The sequence below is a fragment of the Oncorhynchus mykiss genome, chromosome 27 (assembly GCF_013265735.2).
Source record: "Oncorhynchus mykiss isolate Arlee chromosome 27, USDA_OmykA_1.1, whole genome shotgun sequence".
Taxonomy (NCBI): domain Eukaryota; kingdom Metazoa; phylum Chordata; class Actinopteri; order Salmoniformes; family Salmonidae; genus Oncorhynchus; species Oncorhynchus mykiss.
Window position 1 is genome coordinate 37816044 of NC_048591.1, and position 21608 is coordinate 37837651.

The window sequence follows — 21608 nt, forward strand, 5'->3', positions numbered from 1 at the left end:
ACATGGGTCCGGAACACTGGACCAATAAGCTAACATACAATTCAGTTCACGCAACGTTGAGAAAACGTTGTGCCATGGTTTGCCACAACGGTATGGTAATGTTACCATTGTTTGTGCAAACTGGGTACAAAACTTCAAGGGGGTTGTTCCTAAACTCGCTCCAGGGATAAAAGTATTTTGGAAGACGAGGAATTTCCACTTTTTGCATCACATTTAGTGTTCAAATTATTATTTTAGAAATCTCCAACAAGTGAAATAAAAAGCTGCAGAACATTGAGGAAAAACCACAAAAATAAGTGCACTATTCCTCCAATAGTAGTGTTTTAATTTGAGGAAACTGCTAAGACATGAAAACTGCTAAGACATGAAAACTGCTAAGACATGACCACAGAGGTAAAAGAAAGAGTAGGAAAAAGAGAGGTGGATGTTTGAGTGAGTATTTAAACATACAAACACCATTTTGATTTGACATAGTTGTGAAGAAATGAAGAGCAAAATACACAAACACATCAACAACAAATTATCTTTTATCTTCTTTCACATTTTTTAAAAACTTATTCAGAGATGGAATGATACAAAAGGTGAAGGACTCATAAGTTGATAGCGTACGAGTAAAAATACCTTCAAATATATCCTCCTTTGAGCTCTGCAGTTAAGTGTTAATCAGGGCTGGGGTCAGTTCCATCTCCACTCAGAATGAGTTGATATTCAGTTCCCTTCCTGAAATGACAACGTTGAAATGGAACTGACACGCACCCTGTTCATGACATCACTCCCATCCAAAACACAGGCATGCAAACAAGTGTGAGCGAGAAAGTCAGAAACAAGCCCCCTCAGAGTGTGTGTGGGACACCGGACCCTCAGACTTGTGCTCTATGTATGAATAATAAACACCAAATTGCAGTTTAACCTTAAATAACACTTATGGTAAAAAAGCGCTCAACTTTACACGGCTCAGGAAGTCCAACATATTCTGTTTCCTATTTTAGGCTGAGGTGTAGAATACTGGAGGGAACTCCTTTCCCTGTTCCAAAATGATCCCCTTTGTAGTTGCTCTTAAAGCATCAGATGGGTTTAAGCACCTACAGTAGCCTTCTAGAAGGTTCAGCAGAGTTGAACAACCATCTCGCTTCAACACATCCAAACGTCTCAGATCAACATGACGTGAGGAGGTAGAGGGTGATGTCAGACTGGGCACCAGACTCTGGTTGGTTAGTGACCCCACATCCAGAGCCCAACCTCAGATAGGATTAGATTGTATTACATGAGACAGTCCTGCTTACTGTCATCTACATGGTTCCAGTCTGCCATTACACTTCACTTCTCATGACCTGTGTCATCAATTTATCTCTGCTATGAAGAGGTACCAACGCTTAAAGGGGATGAGAGAGGGAAAGAAGAAGGGGGAGGGATGGTGTGAAGAAACAGCTGGAACACAGAGACACAGAGAGAGAGAAGAGACAGCTGGAACATAGAGACACAGAGAGAGAGAAGAGACAGCTGGAACACAGAGACACACAGAGAGAGAGAGAGGAGACAGCTGGAACACAGAGACACAGAGAGAGAGAAGAAACAGCTGGAACACAGAGACACAGAGAGAGAGAGGAGACAGCTGGAACACAGAGACACAGAGAGAGAGAGAGGGGGGACAGCTGGAACACAGAGAGAGAGAGAGAAGAGACAGCTGGAACACAGAGACACAGAGAGAGAGAAGAGACAGCTGGAACACAGAGACACAGAGAGAGAGAAGAGACAGCTGGAACATAGAGACACACAGAGAGAGAAGAGACAGCTGGAACACAGAGACACAGAGAGAGAGAGGAGACAGCTGGAACACAGAGACACAGAGAGAGAGAGATGGAACACAGCCACACAGAGAGAGAGAGAGAGAGAGAGAGAGCTGTAACACAGAGCCACAGAGAGAGAGAGAGAGAGAGAGAGAGAGAGAGGGAGAGAAAGCTGGAACACAGAGCCACAGAGAGAGAGAGAGAGAGAGAGAGAGCTGGAACACAGAGCAACAGGGGGAGAGAGAGAGAGGAGAAAGAGAGCTGGAACACAGAGCAACAGAGAGAGAGAGAGAGAGAGAGATGGAACACAGAGCTACAGAGAGAGCGAGAGAGAGAGAGCTGGAACACAGAGCCACAGAGAGAGTAAAATTGAGGAAGAGAGATATAGAATCAGACCAGTTCCAACCCCGATGGCAGGAAGTGGAGGTCATTTTCAGACAGATTATGTTTGGAATAAACAAGTTACTAAAATACACCACCAGAGTGATAGACAGAAATCAGACATTACTCTCTATTCGCCCTCCTTCCTTCCTACCCTCTGGTTTTAGATTCTAAAGGTGGTGGATATCTTCATGTTAATTCAAGCACAGTAACACACAACTACTCAGTGTATAAATAGACTGCATTGTGATGCATGACGCTCCATGCTACACCATACCTGAATATGAACCATCCCCACGGAAGGAAAAACACGCCATCTTTTTCTTAACCTCAATGTGAAACAATGAAACAGTGGATGATTAAATAAATGCTCAGGAACAATAAGCCATTTTCTTATGTTGATATTTATACTAACTAGTACAAACATTATCAGGACTAAGGAACCCTTACTGAACGCTTGATATCTATTGGTTAGTTTTCTTAAATCTCTGTTTCACTACAAAGCCTAGCTACCTGGTACCTAGTAGAAATTATTGTTGTCAGGCTATTTTTATTGTGCAACGCTTCCTCGTGAGATTACAATAACTCTGATATGTACTGCTGACACCTCAGAATACAGTAACAGTGAACTCTGATATGTACTGCTGACACCTCAGAATACAGTAACAGTGAACTCTGATATGTACTGCTGACACCTCAGAATACAGTAACAGTGAACTCTGATATGTACTGCTGACACCTCAGAATACAGTAACAGTGAACTCTGATATGTACTGCTTACACCTCAGAATACAGTAACAGTGATTCAAATGGATTGAGTCTGGATACACATAATCCAGATTTAAGGATTACCAGGAATAATAATTTTTAAATGATTTTAATTCTAAATGACTATAAAATAATTACTGTGCGGTAACCGTATAACGAGGCATTTTATCTTATTATTGCAATTAACGACTTGATCTACTTTGATACACTGTAAATGCTTTGTAATGACCCGTGCCCCACAGATCCTAACTGTGATTCATACTTATCTATTAAAACCCTGAAACATGGTATACACTGTTCCCTGCAGCTCTCCCCCCTGACCCACCACTCCCCCTCCTGACCCACTACTCCCCCTCCTGACCCTCCACTCCCCCTCCTGACCCTCCACTCCCCCTCCTGAGCCTCCACTCCCCCTCCTGAGCCTCCACTCCCTCTCCTGAGCCTCCACTCCCCCTCCTGACCCACCACTCCCCCTCCTGACCCTCCACTCTTCCCCCTGACCCTCCACTCTTCCCCCTGACCCTCCACTCTTCCCCCTGACCCACCACTCCCCCTCCTGACCCTCCACTCCCCCTCCTGACCCTCCACTCCCCCTCCTGACCCACCACTCCCCCCCCTGACCCACCACTCCCCTCCTGACCCTCCACTCCCCCTCCTGACCCTCCACTCCCCTCCTGACCCACCACTCCCCTCCTGACCCACCACTCCACTCCTGACCCTCCACTCCCCCTCCTGACCCACCACTCCCCTCCTGACCCACCACTCCCCCTCTTGACCCACCACTCCCCTCCTGACCCACCACTCCCCCTCCTGACCCACCACTCCCCTCCTGACCCTCCACTCCCCCTCCTGACCCACCACTCCCTTCCTGACCCTCCACTCCCCCTCCTGACCCACCACTCCCTTCCTGACCCTCCACTCCCCCTCCTGACCCACCACTCCCCCTCCTGACCCACCACTCCCCTCCTGACCCACCACTGCCCCTCCTGACCCACCACTGCCCCTCCTGACCCTCCACTCCCCCTCCTGACCCTCCACTCCCCCTCCTGACCCTCCACTCCCCTCCTGACCCTCCACTCCCCTCCTGACCCTCCTCTGCCACGTCACCCTGCCAAGTGCTTCCATATCCCTTTAACTCCTAAACATGTTCCTCAATAAGCAATCAGTCCGAGTGGTGGTATAATGTACTGTGTGTGTGTGTGTGTGTGTGTGGGAGAGAGAGCGTATGTATATGTGTGTTTAAGTGTGTTGGAGAGAGTGTGTGTATATGTGTGTGTGTGTGTGTGTATATGTGTGTGTTTAAGTGTGTTGGAGAGAGAGTGTGTGTATATGTGTGTGTGTGTGTGTGTGTGTATGTATATGTGTGTGTTTAAGTGTGTTGGAGAGAGAGTGTGTGTATATGTGTGTGTGTGTGTGTGTGTATGTATATGTGTGTGTTTAAGTGTGTTGGAGAGAGAGTGTGTGTATATGTGTGTGTGTGTGTATGTATATGTGTGTGTTTAAGTGTGTTGGAGAGAGAGTGTGTGTATATGTGTGTGTGAGTGTGTGTGTGTGTGTGTGTGTGTGTGTGTATGTTTATGTGTGTGTTTAAGTGTGTTGGAACACGTTTGAATCCATGTACGATTATTTGATTGACATTAAGTGATCCTGCTTTAAGTATGACTGTGTGTATGTATGGGTGTATATGTATGTATGTATGTATGTATGTATGTATGTATGCATGTATGTATGTGGGTGACTGTGTGCATGAACACATCCTGTACACACAGCTATATAAATATATTAGCATTTTATAATTTATCAGTTTAAGCTAAATGACAAATGGCCTCTATATTGAGATCAATTCAGTAACTGGTAAGTACTGTGACCGTGTGATGCTGCATACCACGTCTTTACAGCCACACAGCAGATCTAGTCGTTACAGATCTAGTCAGATAGCGGATCTAGTCAGACAGTGGATCTAGTCGTTACAGATCTAGTCAGATAGCGGATCTAGTCAGACAGTGGATCTAGACGTTACAGATCTAGTCAGATAGCGGATCTAGTCAGACAGTGGATCTAGACGTTACAGATCTAGTCAGATAGCGGATCTAGTCAGACAGCGGATCTAGTCGTTACAGATCTAGTCAGACAGCGGATCTAGACGTTACAGATCTATCTAAGAAACAGCTAGCAGCTGGAAGACAACCCTTGTTATCAGAAGTGGAAGATGAACTGAAGATCAGAAGGAGAAGTGGAACAGAGATTGTGAACAAAGAGAAGAGGTATAACTGTTCCAAGACAGTGCGTTGTTGGAAAATTAAAGGGTTAAAACAAACAGAAATGAATGAAATCAAAACCCTGTGCTGACATCTAATCGTTAGAAAATTTGGCAGCATAAATCGATGATGATGGCGTGATGATGAAGGTGGTGGTGGAAGTGTCCAGTACATTCCCACCATTGGATCTGGAACACACCAACAGAACACGGACCACAAGCAGAGCAACAGACACCCATGATTGGTCAATCACTCTGGAGTTCCAATGACAATGGAAAAATTGAAATGATGTAAAATAAAATACAAAATAAAAAAATGAAATAAATAAAACAAAAGAAAACGACGTAATAAATTGACATATTGGCAAATCAAAGAAGAAGAAAAGAATTGTTGTGTAAAAAAAAATCTAAAAATCAGCTTTTATAAAACAGAATGCAGCAAGTGTCCGTTGCTCTTTAGTTTTGTTGTTGCAGACAGATGTGAGGTTGCCATGGTGACCATAAGAAGCCCGTGTAAGACTGGAGTAGTTGCATTACGTTGGACTCCAGATCTGAAACCACAGAGACGGGACACAGAGAAGGAGTTTAAAGACAATGGATTGATTGAGAACGGAATGTGGACATTTGGAATTCTGAGATGACTTACCTCTCTCGGGGGCGGGGTCTACCAGTGGGGAGGGACATAGCTGTAACCAGGTGTGCCCTGGGACCGGTACTGTGGCATGGTGACGTGTTGGTGAGCACCCAGCTGAGCGTGCTGAGGCGTGGTCAACAGGGTTCCTACAGGACGACACATCATCAGGGGAACATGTCATTTTGTCACTATTGTTTTGACCGTAACATTAGGGCCTATATGACGCAGGCCAAACTAATACAACTTACACCAAAAACACAATCATTTTAGCATAAGAATAATCCATTTTTGCATAGGAAATGAAATAGAATCATTTTAACCTGTTAGAGCTCTAGGGGCGCTATTTCATTTTTGGATAAAAAACGTTCCCGTTTTAAGCGCGATATTTTGTCACGAAAAGATGCTCGACTATGCATATTCTTGACAGTTTTGGAAAGAAAACACTCTGAAGTTTCAGAATCTGCAAAGATTTTGTCTGTAAGTGCCCCAGAACTCATTCTACAGGCGAAACCAAGATGATGCATCACCCAGGAATTAGCAGAATTTCTGAAGCTCTGTTTTCCATTCTCTCCTTATATGGCTGTGATTGCGCAACGAATGAGCCTACACTTTCTGTCGTTCGCCCAAGGTCTTAGCAGCATTGTGACGTATTTGTAGGCATATCATTGGAAGATTGACCATAAGAGACTACATTTTCCAAGTGTCCGCCTGGTGTCCTGCGTCGAATTCGGTGCGCAATTGCCAGCTGCTTCTACTTTACCATTTGATTCAGGGGAGAAAGCATGTGTCCAAGAACGATGTATCAATGAAGAGATATGTGAAAAACACCTTGATGATTGATTCTAAACAACGTTTGCCATGTTTTCAGTCGATATTATGGAGTTAATTTGGAAAAAAGTTTGCGTTTTGAGGACTGAATTTATGGATTTTTTTTGGTAGCCAAATGTGATGTATAAAACGGAGCTATTTCTAATACACAAGGAATCTTTTTGGAAAAACTGAGCATCTGCTATCTAACTGAGAGTATCCTCATTGAAAACATCAGAAGTTCTTCAAAGGTAAATGATTTTATTTGAAGGCTTTTATGTTTTTGTTAATGTTGCGTGCTGGATGCTAACGCTAATGCTAACGCTAAATGCTAACGCGAAATGCTAACTCTAGCTAGCTACTTTTACACAAATTATTGTTTTCCTATGGTTGAGAAGCATATTTTGAAAATCTGAGATGACAGTGTTGTTTACAAAAGGCTAAGCTTGAGAGATGGCATATTTATTTCATTTGCGATTTTCATAAATAGTTAACGTTGTGTTATGCTAATGAGCTTGCTGATAGATTTACACAATCCTGGATACAGGGGTTTTTTCATAGCTAAACGTGACGCAGAAAACGGAGCGATTTGTCCTAAACAAATAATCTTTCAGGAAAAACTGAACATTTGCTATCTGAGAGTCTCCTCATTGAAAACATCTGAAGTTCTTCAAAGGTAAATTATTTTTTTGAATGCTTTTCTGTTTTTTTGTGTAAATGTTGCCAGCTGAATGCTAATGCTAAATGCTACGTTAGCCATCAATACTGTTACACAAATGCTTGTTTTGCAATGGTTGAGAAGCATATTTTGAAAATCTGAGATGACAGTGTTGTTAACAAAAGGCTAAGCTTGAGAGCTAGCATATTTATTTCATTTCATTTGCGATTTTCATGAATAGTTAACGTTGCGTTATGGTAATGAGCTTGAGTCTGTATTCACGAACCCGGATCCGGGATGGGGAGATCAGAAAGGTTAAAAAGGTGTTTAATATGAAAATATATTTAATGTTCACGTGATGTCAACATGATGTAGCCACATCAGCTTCCTCAGTCATCCGTCCTACCTGCACTCATAGCCATGGTGGTCCCGGCAACCATCCCCATGGCAGCCATTCCGTTGTTTCTAGGGGCTTGGACCGGGGCGGGGTAGAGGGCTGAGGGCAGGCTGTTTGGCTGAACCACTGTGGTGTGGTGGATTACATGTGGCTGAGGCTGAGCAGCATACACAGGCTGGGTGTAATACGCCTACAGACACAGAGACAGAGGTTAGAGTGTGTCTGTGTTAGTGTGTGTCTGTGTGTGTTGATGTGTGTGTGCATGTGAGTAGTGTGTTGATTTACATAGGGCTGGGCCGCATACACTGGCTGGCCATAATACGCTGCTGCCTACAGGGAGACAGAGAGAGAGGTTAGGGTGTGTGTGTGTGCTTATCAGTACATAAAGGTCCTACTGAGGGTAGTAGATGTTGAGGGAGTAGGATGTGTGTGTACGCTGAGGTTAGGATTGTATATAGGTGTGTGTGTGTGTTTGTATAGAAGCTGCTGAAGGTAGGAGTAGGGTGTGTGTGTGTGTGTGTGTGTGTTTGTGTGAAGGGTATGTGTGCTTACCTGTGCATATAAGTTCTGCAGGTTCTGCATGCTCTGCAGGTTCTGCATGCTCTGCATGTTCTGCTGGGGGTAGGCACTTCTGATGGGGTACATGGCTGTTTGGTAGGGGTTGGGGGAGGGGGAGTATGGCGGAGGGGCTCCGTTCGTCTGGGTGGGGGGCACTTTATACGGAGTACCCGCTGTAGTGTATCCTACACACACACACACACACACACACACACAGAGAAAGAGAGAGATGAAACATAGATCCAGCGGCCAAGACATGTATAAGAGTAACATATCCTTCCTCTCAGTCCTGATGTAGTACCTCAGCAGTGTTCATTTCATCAACAACAATAGTGACTCAAATATTTGTGAAACACCTATTTTTCAGTGGCAATTGACGAGACTTTAACTGACTAAATAGACCCAGAAAAAAAACAGACTAAATTAAAATGATTTCAGTTGACTAAAACGTGACAAAATCATCTCTGTGACCAAAATCAGACTAGTAAATGGACTGGACAAGAGGTTTTGGAGAGATTGAGAGCTTTTCAGAAATGACCCATAATGACCCATAATGACCCACCTATGGGTTTGTTTTTCTTCCTATCGTCCATTCATGAAGCATATTGTAGTCCGTTCTAACGACGGGCTACTTGCAGACCAGACCGACCATTAACCATATGTTCAGGATACGCCTTGTTCAGTCATGTTACCTCATTAGCTAGCTACAGCTAACAACCTGCATTCAGCAGGATGCAACGTTCTGGAACGTTCAGATAGACATATGGTATGTAGAACAAACATGCCTCTGACATGTTGAATAAGGAATAGAAATTCTGATAATAGACCTATCTTCAAATATGTTGGTAGGACAAGGCTATGCATGCTTGTGCACATGGAAGTCAGTGATTTATGTTTACTATAGTTTAATGAGGCAATACAAATCTGATGTGATTAAAATGAAAGGGCATTTTGGCCCACTGTTTTTGTCATTTTGACAATAACTAGACTAAATCATTACTCAAATGACAAAACATGTGAATAAGACTTAATAATTTAGTCAAAATGACTACAACTAGAGAAAATTAAAAAAATAGTGCAAAAATGAACGGCAATAGAATGCAATCCAGTCAGAGTATGACTAGTCAATGTCTCCCCCTAGTGGTAGAGCCTCATCATTACAGTCTCCTAGTGGTAAAGCCTCATCACTGCCGTCTCCTCCTAGTGGTAGAGTCTCATCACTACAGTGTCCTAGTGGTAGAGCATTACTAGTCTCCTAGTGGTAAAGCCTCATCACTACAGTCTCCTAGTGGTAAAGCCCCATCACTATAGTCTCCTAGTGGTAGAGCCTCATCACTACAGTGTCCTAGTGGTAGAGCATTACTAGTCTCCTAGTGGTAAAGCCTCATCACTACAGTCTCCTAGTGGTAAAGCCCCATCACTATAGTCTCCTAGTGGTAGAGCCTCATCACTACAGTCTCCTAGTGGTAGAGCCTCATCACTACAGTCTCCTAGTGGTAAAGCCTCATCACTACAGTCTCCTAGTGGTAAAGCCTCATCACTACAGTCTCCTAGTGGTAAAGCCTCATCACTACAGTCTCCAAGTGGTGGAGCCTCATCACTACAGTCTCCTCCTAGTGGTGGAGCCTCATCACTACAGTCTCCTCCTAGTGGTAAAGCCTCATCACTACAGTCTCCTAGTGGTAGAGCCTCATCACTACAGTCTCCTAGTGGTAAAGTCTCATCACTACCGTCTCATCCTAGTGGTAAGCCTCATCACTACCGTCTCATCCTAGTGGTAGAGCCTCATCACTACAGTCTCCTCCTAGTGGTAAAGCCTCATCACTACAGTCTCCTCCTAGTGGTAGAGCCTCATCACTACAGTCTCCTCCTAGTGGTGGAGCCTCATCACTACAGTCTCCTCCTAGTGGTAAAGCCTCATCACTACAGTGTCCTCCTAGTGGTAAAGCCTCATCACTACAGTCTCCTCCTAGTGGTAGAGCCTCATCACTACAGTCTCCTCCTAGTGGTAAAGCCTCATCACTACAGTCTCCTCCTAGTGGTAGAGCCTCATCACTACAGTTTCCTCCTAGTGGTAAAGCCTCATCACTACAGTCTCCTAGTGGTAGAGTCTCATCACTACAGTCTCCTCCTAGTGGTGGAGCCTCATCACTACAGTCTCCTCCTAGTGGTAAAGCCTCATCACTACAGTCTCCTAGTGGTAGAGCCTCATCACTACAGTCTCCTAGTGGTAAAGTCTCATCACTACTGTCTCATCCTAGTGGTAAGCCACATCACTACCGTCTCATCCTAGTGGTAGAGCCTCATCACTACAGTCTCCTCCTAGTGGTAAAGCCTCATCACTACAGTCTCCTAGCGGTAGAGCCTCATCACTACAGTATCCTCCTAGTGGTGGAGCCTCATCACTACAGTCTCCTCCTAGAGGTAAAGCCTCATCACTAGTCTCCTCCTAGTGGTAAAGCCTCATCACTACAGTTTCCTCCTAGTGGTAGAGTCTCATCACTACAGTCTCCTAGTGGTAAAGCCTCATCACTGCAGTCTCCTAGTGGTAAAGCCTCATCACTACAGTCTCCTAGTGGTAAAGACCCATCACTATAGTCTCCTAGTGGTAGAGCCTCATCACTACAGTCTCCTAGTGGTAGAGCCTCATCACTACAGTCTCCTAGTGGTAAAGCCTCATCACTACAGTCTCCTAGTGGTAAAGCCTCATCACTACAGTCTCCTAGTGGTAAAGCCTCATCACTACAGTCTCCTAGTGGTGGAGCCTCATCACTACAGTCTCCTAGTGGTAGAGCCTCATCACTACAGTCTCCTAGTGGTAGAGCCTCATCACTACAGTCTCCTAGTGGTAGAGTCTCATCACTACAGTCTCCTAGTGGTAGAGTCTCATCACTACAGTCTCCTCCTAGTGGTAGAGCCTCATCACTACAGTCTCCTAGTGGTAGAGCCTCATCACTACAGTCTCCTAGTGGTAGAGTCTCATCACTACAGTCTCCTAGTGGTAGAGTCTCATCACTACAGTCTCCTCCTAGTGGTAGAGCCTCATCACTACAGTCTCCTAGTGGTAGAGCCTCATCACTACAGTCTCCTAGTGGTAGAGCCTCATCACTACAGTCTCCTAGTGGTAGAGCCTCATCACTACAGTCTCCTAGTGGTAAAGCCTCATCACTACAGTCTCCTAGTGGTAAAGCCTCATCACTACAGTCTCCTAGTGGTGGAGCCTCATCACTACAGTCTCCTCCTAGTGGTGGAGCCTCATCACTACAGTCTCCTCCTAGTGGTAAAGCCTCATCACTACAGTCTCCTCCTAGTGGTGGAGCCTCATCACTACAGTATCCTCCTAGTGGTGGAGCCTCATCACTACAGTCTCCTCCTAGAGGTAAAGCCTCATCACTACAGTCTCCTCCTAGTGGTAAAGCCTCATCACTACAGTTTCCTCCTAGTGGTAAAGCCTCATCACTACAGTTTCCTCCTAGTGGTAAAGCCTCTTCACTACAGTCTCCTAGTGGTAGAGTCTCATCACTACAGTCTCCTAGTGGTAAAGCCCCATCACTATAGTCTCCTAGTGGTAGAGCCTCATCACTACAGTCTCCTATTGGTAGAGCCTCATCACTACAGTCTCCTAGTGGTAAAGCCTCATCACTACAGTCTCCTAGTGGTAGAGCCTCATCACTACAGTTTCCTCCTAGTGGTAGAGTCTCATCACTACAGTCTCCTAGTGGTAAAGCCTCATCACTGCAGTCTCCTAGTGGTAAAGCCTCATCACTACAGTCTCCTAGTGGTAAAGACCCATCACTATAGTCTCCTAGTGGTAGAGCCTCATCACTACAGTCTCCTAGTGGTAGAGCCTCATCACTACAGTCTCCTAGTGGTAAAGCCTCATCACTACAGTCTCCTAGTGGTAAAGCCTCATCACTACAGTCTCCTAGTGGTAAAGCCTCATCACTACAGTCTCCTAGTGGTGGAGCCTCATCACTACAGTCTCCTAGTGGTAGAGCCTCATCACTACAGTCTCCTAGTGGTAGAGCCTCATCACTACAGTCTCCTAGTGGTAGAGTCTCATCACTACAGTCTCCTAGTGGTAGAGTCTCATCACTACAGTCTCCTCCTAGTGGTAGAGCCTCATCACTACAGTCTCCTAGTGGTAAAGCCTCATCACTACAGTCTCCTAGTGGTAAAGACCCATCACTATAGTCTCCTAGTGGTAGAGCCTCATCACTACAGTCTCCTAGTGGTAGAGCCTCATCACTACAGTCTCCTAGTGGTAAAGCCTCATCACTACAGTCTCCTAGTGGTAAAGCCTCATCACTACAGTCTCCTAGTGGTAAAGCCTCATCACTACAGTCTCCTAGTGGTGGAGCCTCATCACTACAGTCTCCTAGTGGTAGAGCCTCATCACTACAGTCTCCTAGTGGTAGAGCCTCATCACTACAGTCTCCTAGTGGTAGAGTCTCATCACTACAGTCTCCTAGTGGTAGAGTCTCATCACTACAGTCTCCTCCTAGTGGTAGAGCCTCATCACTACAGTCTCCTAGTGGTAGAGCCTCATCACTACAGTCTCCTAGTGGTAGAGTCTCATCACTACAGTCTCCTAGTGGTAGAGTCTCATCACTACAGTCTCCTCCTAGTGGTAGAGCCTCATCACTACAGTCTCCTAGTGGTAGAGCCTCATCACTACAGTCTCCTAGTGGTAGAGCCTCATCACTACAGTCTCCTAGTGGTAAAGCCTCATCACTACAGTCTCCTAGTGGTAAAGCCTCATCACTACAGTCTCCTAGTGGTGGAGCCTCATCACTACAGTCTCCTCCTAGTGGTGGAGCCTCATCACTACAGTCTCCTCCTAGTGGTAAAGCCTCATCACTACAGTCTCCTCCTAGTGGTCGAGCCTCATCACTACAGTCTCCTAGTGGTAGAGCCTCATCACTACAGTCTCCTAGTGGTAGAGCCTCATCACTACAGTCTCCTAGTGGTAGAGTCTCATCACTACAGTCTCCTAGTGGTAAAGCCTCATCACTACAGTCTCCTCCTAGTGGTAGAGCCTCATCACTACAGTCTCCTAGTGGTAGAGCCTCATCACTACAGTTTCCTCCTAGTGGTAAAGCCTCATCACTAGTCTCCTAGTGGTAGAGCCTCATCACTACAGTTTCCTCCTAGTGGTAGAGCCTCATCACTACAGTCTCCTAGTGGTAGAGCCTCATCACTAGTCTCCTAGTGGTAGAGCCTCATCACTACAGTCTCCTAGTGGTAGAGCCTCATCACTAGTCTCCTAGTGGTAGAGCCTCATCACTACAGTCTCCTAGTGGTAGAGCCTCATCACTACAGTCTCCTAGTGGTAAAGCCTCATCACTACAGTCTCCTAGTGGTAAAGCCTCATCACTGCAGTCTCCTAGTGGTAGAGCCTCATCCCTACAGTCTCCTAGTGGTAAAGCCTCATCACTACAGTCTCCTAGTGGTAGAGCCTCATCACTACAGTCTCCTAGTGGTAGAGCCTCATCACTACAGTCTCCTAGTGGTAAGCCTCATCACTACAGTCTCCTAGTGGTAGAGCCTCATCACTACAGTCTCCTAGTGGTAGAGTCTAATCACTACAGTCTCCTAGTGGTAGAGCCTCATCACTACAGTCTCCTAGTGGTAGAGCCTCATCACTACAGTCTCCTAGTGGTAGAGCCTCATCACTACAGTCTCCTAGTGGTAGAGCCTCATCACTACAGTCTCCTAGTGGTAGAGCCTCATCACTACAGTCTCCTAGTGGTAGAGCCTCATCACTAGTCTCCTAGTGGTAGAGCCTCATCACTACAGTCTCCTAGTGGTAGAGCCTCATCACTACAGTCTCCTAGTGGTAGAGCCTCATCACTACAGTCTCCTAGTGGTAGAGCCTCATCACTACAGTCTCCTAGTGGTAGAGTCTCATCACTACAGTCTCCTAGTGGTAAAGCCTCATCATTACAGTCTCCTAGTGGTAGAGTCTCATCACTACAGTCTCCTAGTGGTAGAGCCTCATCACTAGTCTCCTAGTGGTAGAGCCTCATCACTAGTCTCCTCCTAGTAAAAGTCACCCAGTAAAATACTACTGGAGTAAAAGTCAAAACGCTTTTGTTTTAAATATACTTAAGTATCAAAAGTAAAAATAAACGTATAAACCATTTAAAATTCTTTATATTAAGCAAAGCAGACGGCACAATATTCTTCTTTTTTTAAATTGACGGGTAGTCAGGGTGCACATTCCAAGACTCAGTTAAGTGAGTCTGCCAGATCAGAGGCATGGGGATGATCAGGGATGTTCTCTTGATAAGTGTGTGAATTGGACCATTTTCCTGTCAAAATGTAACGAGTACTTTTGGGTGTCAGGGAAAATGTATGGAGTAAAAAGTACTTTATTTTCTTTAGGAATGTAGTGAAGTAAAACAGTTGAAAAATAAATAAATAAAAAAAAAAATATATTTTTTAAAAATAGTAAAAAGTACTTTATTTTCTTTAGGAATGTAGTGAAGTAAAAGTAAATGTAGTGAAGCAAAAATATAAATAGTAAAGTACAGATACTCCAAAAAACTACTTAAAGTAGTACTTTATTGTATTTTTACACCACTGAGTATAGGCATTAGGCAGGCATCTAAAATACTGCTTCCCTCTGTCCAGTGTTTTCAGATTAGAACAGGGACAGGAAATGAAGCCACTGACATGATTTAGATCTACCACATGCATTACACAATATCTTATTAGCTACTTATATTGCTTTATGCTACATACATTACACTTTTAGTCTATATATAGTGGGTTATTGAGATGTGCCTATGGTTATCCTAGGACTGCTCTATAGACCTCTTTCTGTGTTTGCAAACAGTGCCGCACGAGGCCGATGCGCACAACTTGGAAGGCAGCAACAAAAGCCTCTATTTACAAGTTGCTTTTGAGTGCCTTTCTCACTACTTTTGGATTATCATTGGATTTTAAGGCTCGTATGAATGTCCTGCTTAATATAGTGTTTGTGTCATCATCACAAATCAACTGCATTATACTTAAAAAACAACTTCAACCAGTAATATTGCTCTTTGGCTAGCTTTCATACAGCCTATATCAATGAACGTTAGCATTCTAGCTAACAACCGCTGTATCCAAAATAGTTATTTTGAAAAGATCACAACCAAATATAATCTTAGCGACTGTTCAAGCAAGAATCAAAACATCATTGTAAGTGTACGAAAACCCAATAAAGTTACTTTGTTTTGAAGTAATAGAGCATAAATCTAGGCTGTTGTTGTTGAATGGGAGCAGAAGGCGATGGCTTCTCACTGCCACCATGAGTCACACGCATCTGTGCATGACGTCAGTGTGTCGTGTGCTGGAAAATTGTCTCTTTGTGTAGTACTCTGCTAGAACCACCAGTAACTACCTCCTAGAGCTAGCTGACAGCTACAGTAGTAACTACCTCCTAGAGCTAGCTGATAGCTACAGTAGTAACTACCTCCTAGAGCTAGCTGATAGCTACAGTAGTAACTACCTCCAAGATCTAGCTGATATTTACAGTAGTAACTACCTCCTAGAGCAAGCTGACAGCTACAGTAGTAACTACCTCCTAGAGCTAGCTGATAGTGGCGGCAGGGTAGCCTAGTGGTTAGAGCGTCGGACTAGTAATTTAAAGGTTTCATGTTCAAATCCCCGAGCTGACAAGGTTCAAATCTGTCGTTCTGCCCCTGAACAGGCAGTTAACCCACTGTTTCTAGGCCGTCATTGAAAATAAGAATTTGTTCTTAACTGACTTGCCTAGTTAAATAATGATAAAATATATATATATATTTTTAAATAGCTACAGTAGTAACTACCTCCTAGAGCTAGCTGACAGCTACAGTAGTAACTACCTCGTAGAGCTAGCTGACAGCTACAGTAGTAGCTACCTCCTAGAGTTAGCTGATAGCTACAGTAGAAGCTACCTCCTAGAGCTAGCTGATAGCTACAGTAGTAACTACCTCCTAGAGCTAGCTGACAGCTACAATAGTAGCTACCTCCTAGAGTTACCTGATAGCTACAGTAGTAACTACCTCCTAGAGCTAGCTGATAGCTACAGTAGTAACTACCTCCTAGAGCTAGCTGATAGCTACAGTAGTAACTCCTCTACCTCCTAGAGCTAGCTGACAGCTACAGTTGTAACTACCTCCTAGAGCTAGCTGACAGCTACAGTAGTAACTACCTCCTAGAGCTAGCTGACAGCTACAGTAATAACTACCTCCTAGAGCTAGCTGATAGCTACAGTAGTAACTACCTCCTAGAGCTAGCTGACAGCTACAGTAGTAACTACCTCCTAGAGCTAGCTGATAGCTACAGTAGTAACTACTCTACCTCCTAGAGCTAGCTGACAGCTACAGTAATAACTACCTCCTAGAGCTAGCTGATAGCTACAGTAGTAACTACCTCCTAGAGCTAGCTGACAGCTACAGTAGTAACTACCTCCTAGAGCTAGCTGATATTTACAGTAGTAACTACCTCCTAGAGCAAGCTGACAGCTACAGTAGTAACTACCTCCTAGAGCTAGCTGATAGCTACAGTAGTAACTCCTCTACCTCCTAGAGCTAGCTGACAGCTACAGTAGTAACTACCTCCTAGAGCTAGCTGACAGCTACAGTAGTAACTACCTCCTAGAGCTAGCTGACAGCTACAGTAATAACTACCTCCTAGAGCTAGCTGATAGCTACAGTAATAACTACCTCCTAGAGCTAGCTGATAGCTACAGTAATAACTACCTCCTAGAGTTAGCTGATAGCTACAGTAGTAACTACCTCCTAGAGTTAGCTGACAGCTACAGTAGTAACTACCTCCTAGAGCTAGCTGACAGCTACAGTAATAACTACCTCCTAGAGCTAGCTGATAGCTACAGTAGTAACTACCTCCTAGAGCTAGCTGATAGCTACAGTAGTAACTCCTCTACCTCCTAGAGCTAGCTGACAGCTACAGTAGTAACTACCTCCTAGAGCTAGCTGACAGCTACAGTAGTAACTACCTCCTAGAGTTAGCTGATAGCTACAGTAATAACTACCTCCTAGAGCTAGCTGACAGCTACAGTAATAACTACCTCCTAGAGCTAGCTGATAGCTACAGTAGTAACTACCTCCTAGAGCTAGCTGATAGCTACAGTAGTAACTACCTCCTAGAGTTAGCTGATAGCTACAGTAGTAACTACCTCCTAGAGCTAGCTGATAGCTACAGTAGTAACTACCTCCTAGAGCTAGCTGATAGCTACAGTAGTAACTCCTCTACCTCCTAGAGCTAGCTGACAGCTACAGTAGTAACTACCTCCTAGATCTAGCTGATAGCTACAGTAGTAACTACCTCCTAGAGTTAGCTGATAGCTACAGTAGTAACTACCTCCTAGAGCTAGCTGACAGCTACAGTAGTAACTACCTCCTAGAGCTAGCTGACAGCTACAGTAGTAACTACCTCCTAGAGTTAGCTGATAGCTACAGTAGTAACTACCTCCTAGAGCTAGCTGATAGCTACAGTAGTAACTCCTCTACCTCCTAGAGCTAGCTGACAGCTACAGTAGTAACTACCTCCTAGAGCTAGCTGATAGCTACAGTAGTAACTACCTCCAAGAGGTTGGGTGTGTGTACCCGGTGGGTACCCTGGACTACCTGTTTGGTAGAGGTTGGGTGTGTTCTTACCTGGTGGGTACCCTGGACTACCCGTTTGGTAGAGGTTGGGTGTGTGTGTGTTCTTACCTGGTGGGTAGCCTGGACTACCCGTTTGGTAGAGGTTAGGTGTGTAGGTGGGAGCAGCAGTAGGGTAACCTCCTGGGTAGCCTACAGACACAGGATAAGAGAGAGTCTTAAGGTGCCTGCATGCTTCCCATCTGAAACAGTTTGTGCATATAGTTTGACAATTTTTGTTTGTTTTGGTCTCCGGCAAGTTTTATCCCGGCTGATTTTTCCGAAGTCCACGCCCTTTCGTCTGATGATTGGTCACCAGTAGGGATTCTTCAATTAAGTGTTTGTTGTCATTCAATGAGAGAAAACACATTTTTACACTTGAAAAATACGGCACCAATCTTAGATGTAAAATTTTGCGATTAAGACCTCCCCAGCAAAAACCGTCAACAATTAATGACATATTTCTTGATTTATCTTAGATTGAATCTGACTATTTTGAGGATGTGCTCCTGGTTATGTTGTTGGTACGGTGTCTCAAGGAGGGACACACAGTATTAGTACAATTTTCTTCTTGTTTTTCAGGGGAACATATTTTAAGGGAGTATGAGAGCACAGATGTTCACTTCGCCTAGCCGAGTTCTGCTAGGAGCAAACCCAACCTATGTATGCTGACGCCTTGAGAGAGCGAGAGAGACAACAGTAGGTAGAGAGTGGGAAGTTACTGAGCAGGATGTGCACAGATGGTGATCATTACACATTGTCTGTCTCAATAACACACACTCGGATGAACGCAACACACAGACACTGGCATTCAACACACTCTGGGGTGAATGTACAATTGTAAACGTTGACATAGAAATAGATGCATACAAAGAAACCCCTTAACCTTGGACACAAAGCGATGACCTGTAGGGGGGGGTGTGTGTGTATATAAGGCCTGTCTCGGTCTTATTAATGTATGTATGCATATGGCTCTAAAACACAGCAGGAGGGGGAGAGCTCTCATGCTGAGTTAACACCTGGGTCGGTCTCTGTGTGTGTCTGTGTGTGTGTGTGCGTCTGTGTGTGTGTGTGTGTGTGTGTCTGTGTGTGTGTCTGTGTAGACAGAACATAGTGCCTGTGTCACAAAGAAAAGAAAAGCCACACACACAGACACACACAGACACAGACACACACAGACACACAGACACACAGACACACAGACACACACACACACACACACACACACACACACAGACACACACACAGACACACAGACACACACACACACACACACACAGACACAGACACACACAGACACACACACACACACAGACACACACACACACACACACACAGACACACACACACAGACACACACTAGGAGCTCAGACGCAATAATTGAATAACCTAATATCCAACTGTCTTCATCTGGGTATTATATATACCCTGATGAAGACAGCGTGTCTGTCGAAACGTTGGATACTAGGTTAGTCAACTAATGCATCTGAGCTCCTAGAGTGTGCGGCTCTCCTTTAATTTCTCGAGTGTTCTACTTCGCAGGTGTGCGTTCATCACGCCTCCAGATTAGTCTGTGTCACAAAGAACACACTGCAAAGTGCATAAACACATGCAGATAGTGTCCTGATGTTTTGTTCAGCAGTCTACAGCAGGTTGAATAGTGTTGGTTCTAACTCTTCATTACACACACAAACACATATGGTTAACACACTGTCTGGTCCCAGTTGTCTGGTTGTGTGAAACACCTAACCGGAGACAGCTAATTGTTTCACCAATTAGCAGACATTACAACCCCCCACTCTAACCACTAACGAGACACTGTGTCGGAGGAGGGTGAGAAATGAGAGGAGGAAGGAGAGGGAACGCCGAATAAAAGAGTGTAAATGAAGGAAGTAGACACAGAAGAACAGGAAGAGAGAAAGAGGATATATAGTATGTACACTATATACAAAGGTAGGTGGACACCCCTTCAAATGAGTGGATTTGGTTATTTCAGCCACCTGCTGACAGGTGTGTTAAATCAAGCACATGCAATCTCCACAGACAAACATTGACAGTAGAATTGCCTTACTGAAGAGCTCAGTGGCTTTCAACATGGCACCATCATAGGATACCACCTTTCCAACAAGTCAGTTCGTCACATTTCTGCCCTGCTAGAGCTGCCCCGGTCAACTGTAAGTGCAGTTATTGTGAAGTGGAAACGTCTAGGAAAACAACGGCTCAGCCGCGAAGTGGTAGGACACACAAGCCCACGGAACGGGACCATTGGACTCTGGAGCAGTGGAAACACGTTCTCTGGAGTGATGAATCACGCCTCACCCTCTGGCAGTCCGACGGATGAATCTGGGTTTGGCGGATGTCAGGAGAACACTAACTGCCCCAATGCATAGTGTCAACTGTGAAGTTTGATGGAGGAGGAATAATGGTCTGGGGATGTTTTTCATGGTTTGGGCCTCTTATTTCCAGTGAAGGGAAATCGTAATCTTAATGCAAAACACCAGTCTCAACGTCAACAGTGAAGAGGCGACTCTGGGATGCTGGCCTTCTAGGCAGAGTTGCAAAGAAAAAGCCATATCTCAGACTGGCCAATAAAAATAAAAGATTAAGATGGGCAAATGAACACAGACACTGGACAGAGGAACTCTGCCAAGAAGGCCAGCATCCCGGTGTCGCCTCTTCACTGTTGACGTTGAGACTGGTGTTTTGCGGGTACTATTTTAATTAAGCTGCCAGTTGAGGACTTGTGAGGCGTCTGTTTCTCAAACTCATTCTATTCTGGTTAGAGCCAGTTTGCGCTGTTCTGTGAATGGAGTAGTACACAGCATTATACAAGATATTCCGTTTCTTGGCAATTTCTCGCATGGAATAGCCTTAATCTCTCAGAACAAGAATAGACTGACGAGTTTCAGAAGAAAGATATTTGTTTCTGGCCATTTTGAGCCTGTAATCAAACCCACAAATGCTGATGCTCCAGATACTCAACTAGTCTAAAGGCCAGTTTTATTGCTTCTTTAATAAGCACAACACTTTTCAGCTGTGCTAACATAATTGCAAAAGGGTTTTCTAATGATCAAATAGCCTTTTAAAATGATATTCTTGGATTAGCCAACACAATGTGCCATTGGAACACAGGAGTGATGGTTGCTGATAATGGGCCTATGTACGCCTATGTAGATATTCCACTCAAAATCAGCCGTTTCCAGCTACAATAGTCATTTACAACATTAACAATGTCTACACTGTATTTCTTATCAATTTGTTGTTATATTAAAGGACAAATTTTTTGCTTTTCTTTCAAAAACAAGGTCAAAAGTTTGGACACACAAGGGTTTTTCTTAACTTTGACTATTTCCGACATTGTAGAATTATAGTGAAGACATCAAAACTATGAAATAACACATATGGAATCATGTAGTAACCAAAAAAAATGCAGTCCAACTCATCCCGAACCATCTGAATTGGGTTGAGGTTTGCAGCAATTCGACCATGAGGTCTAAGGACCCTGGGACTAAACATCTCCCTCTGCAACTGGATCCTGGACTTCCTGACGGGCCGCCCCCCAGGTGGTAAGGGTAGGTAACAACACATCCGCCACGCTTTATCCTCAACACGGGGGCCCCTCAGGGGTGCATGCTCAGTCCCCTCCTGTACTCCCTGTTCACTCATGACTGCACGGCCAGGCATGACTCCAAACCATCATTTAGTTTGCCAATGACACAACTG

The 21608-nt window shown here is 44.5% G+C and overlaps 1 protein-coding gene across 3 annotated transcripts in view; it reads right to left on the bottom strand.

Moving 5' to 3' along the window:
* Positions 1–4408: 4408 nt before the first annotated feature.
* The window catches only part of LOC110508020 (protein FAM168A), a 49071-nt gene continuing 31871 nt past the window's right edge, over positions 4409–21608 (bottom strand). For 2 of the 3 annotated variants that reach the window (XM_021588459.2, XM_036965137.1), the window contains 6 exons: positions 17958–18038; positions 8242–8432; positions 7975–8019; positions 7699–7879; positions 5840–5973; positions 4409–5744 (listed from right to left, as the gene is read on the bottom strand). In XM_021588459.2, coding sequence (XP_021444134.2) covers positions 5858–5973; positions 7699–7879; positions 7975–8019; positions 8242–8432; positions 17958–18038 — 614 coding nt within the window. In that variant the 3' untranslated portion in view covers positions 4409–5744; positions 5840–5857. The remainder of the gene's footprint in view (positions 5745–5839; positions 5974–7698; positions 7880–7974; positions 8020–8241; positions 8433–17957; positions 18039–21608) is intronic. The other variant, XM_036965138.1, reaches the window with a different exon arrangement.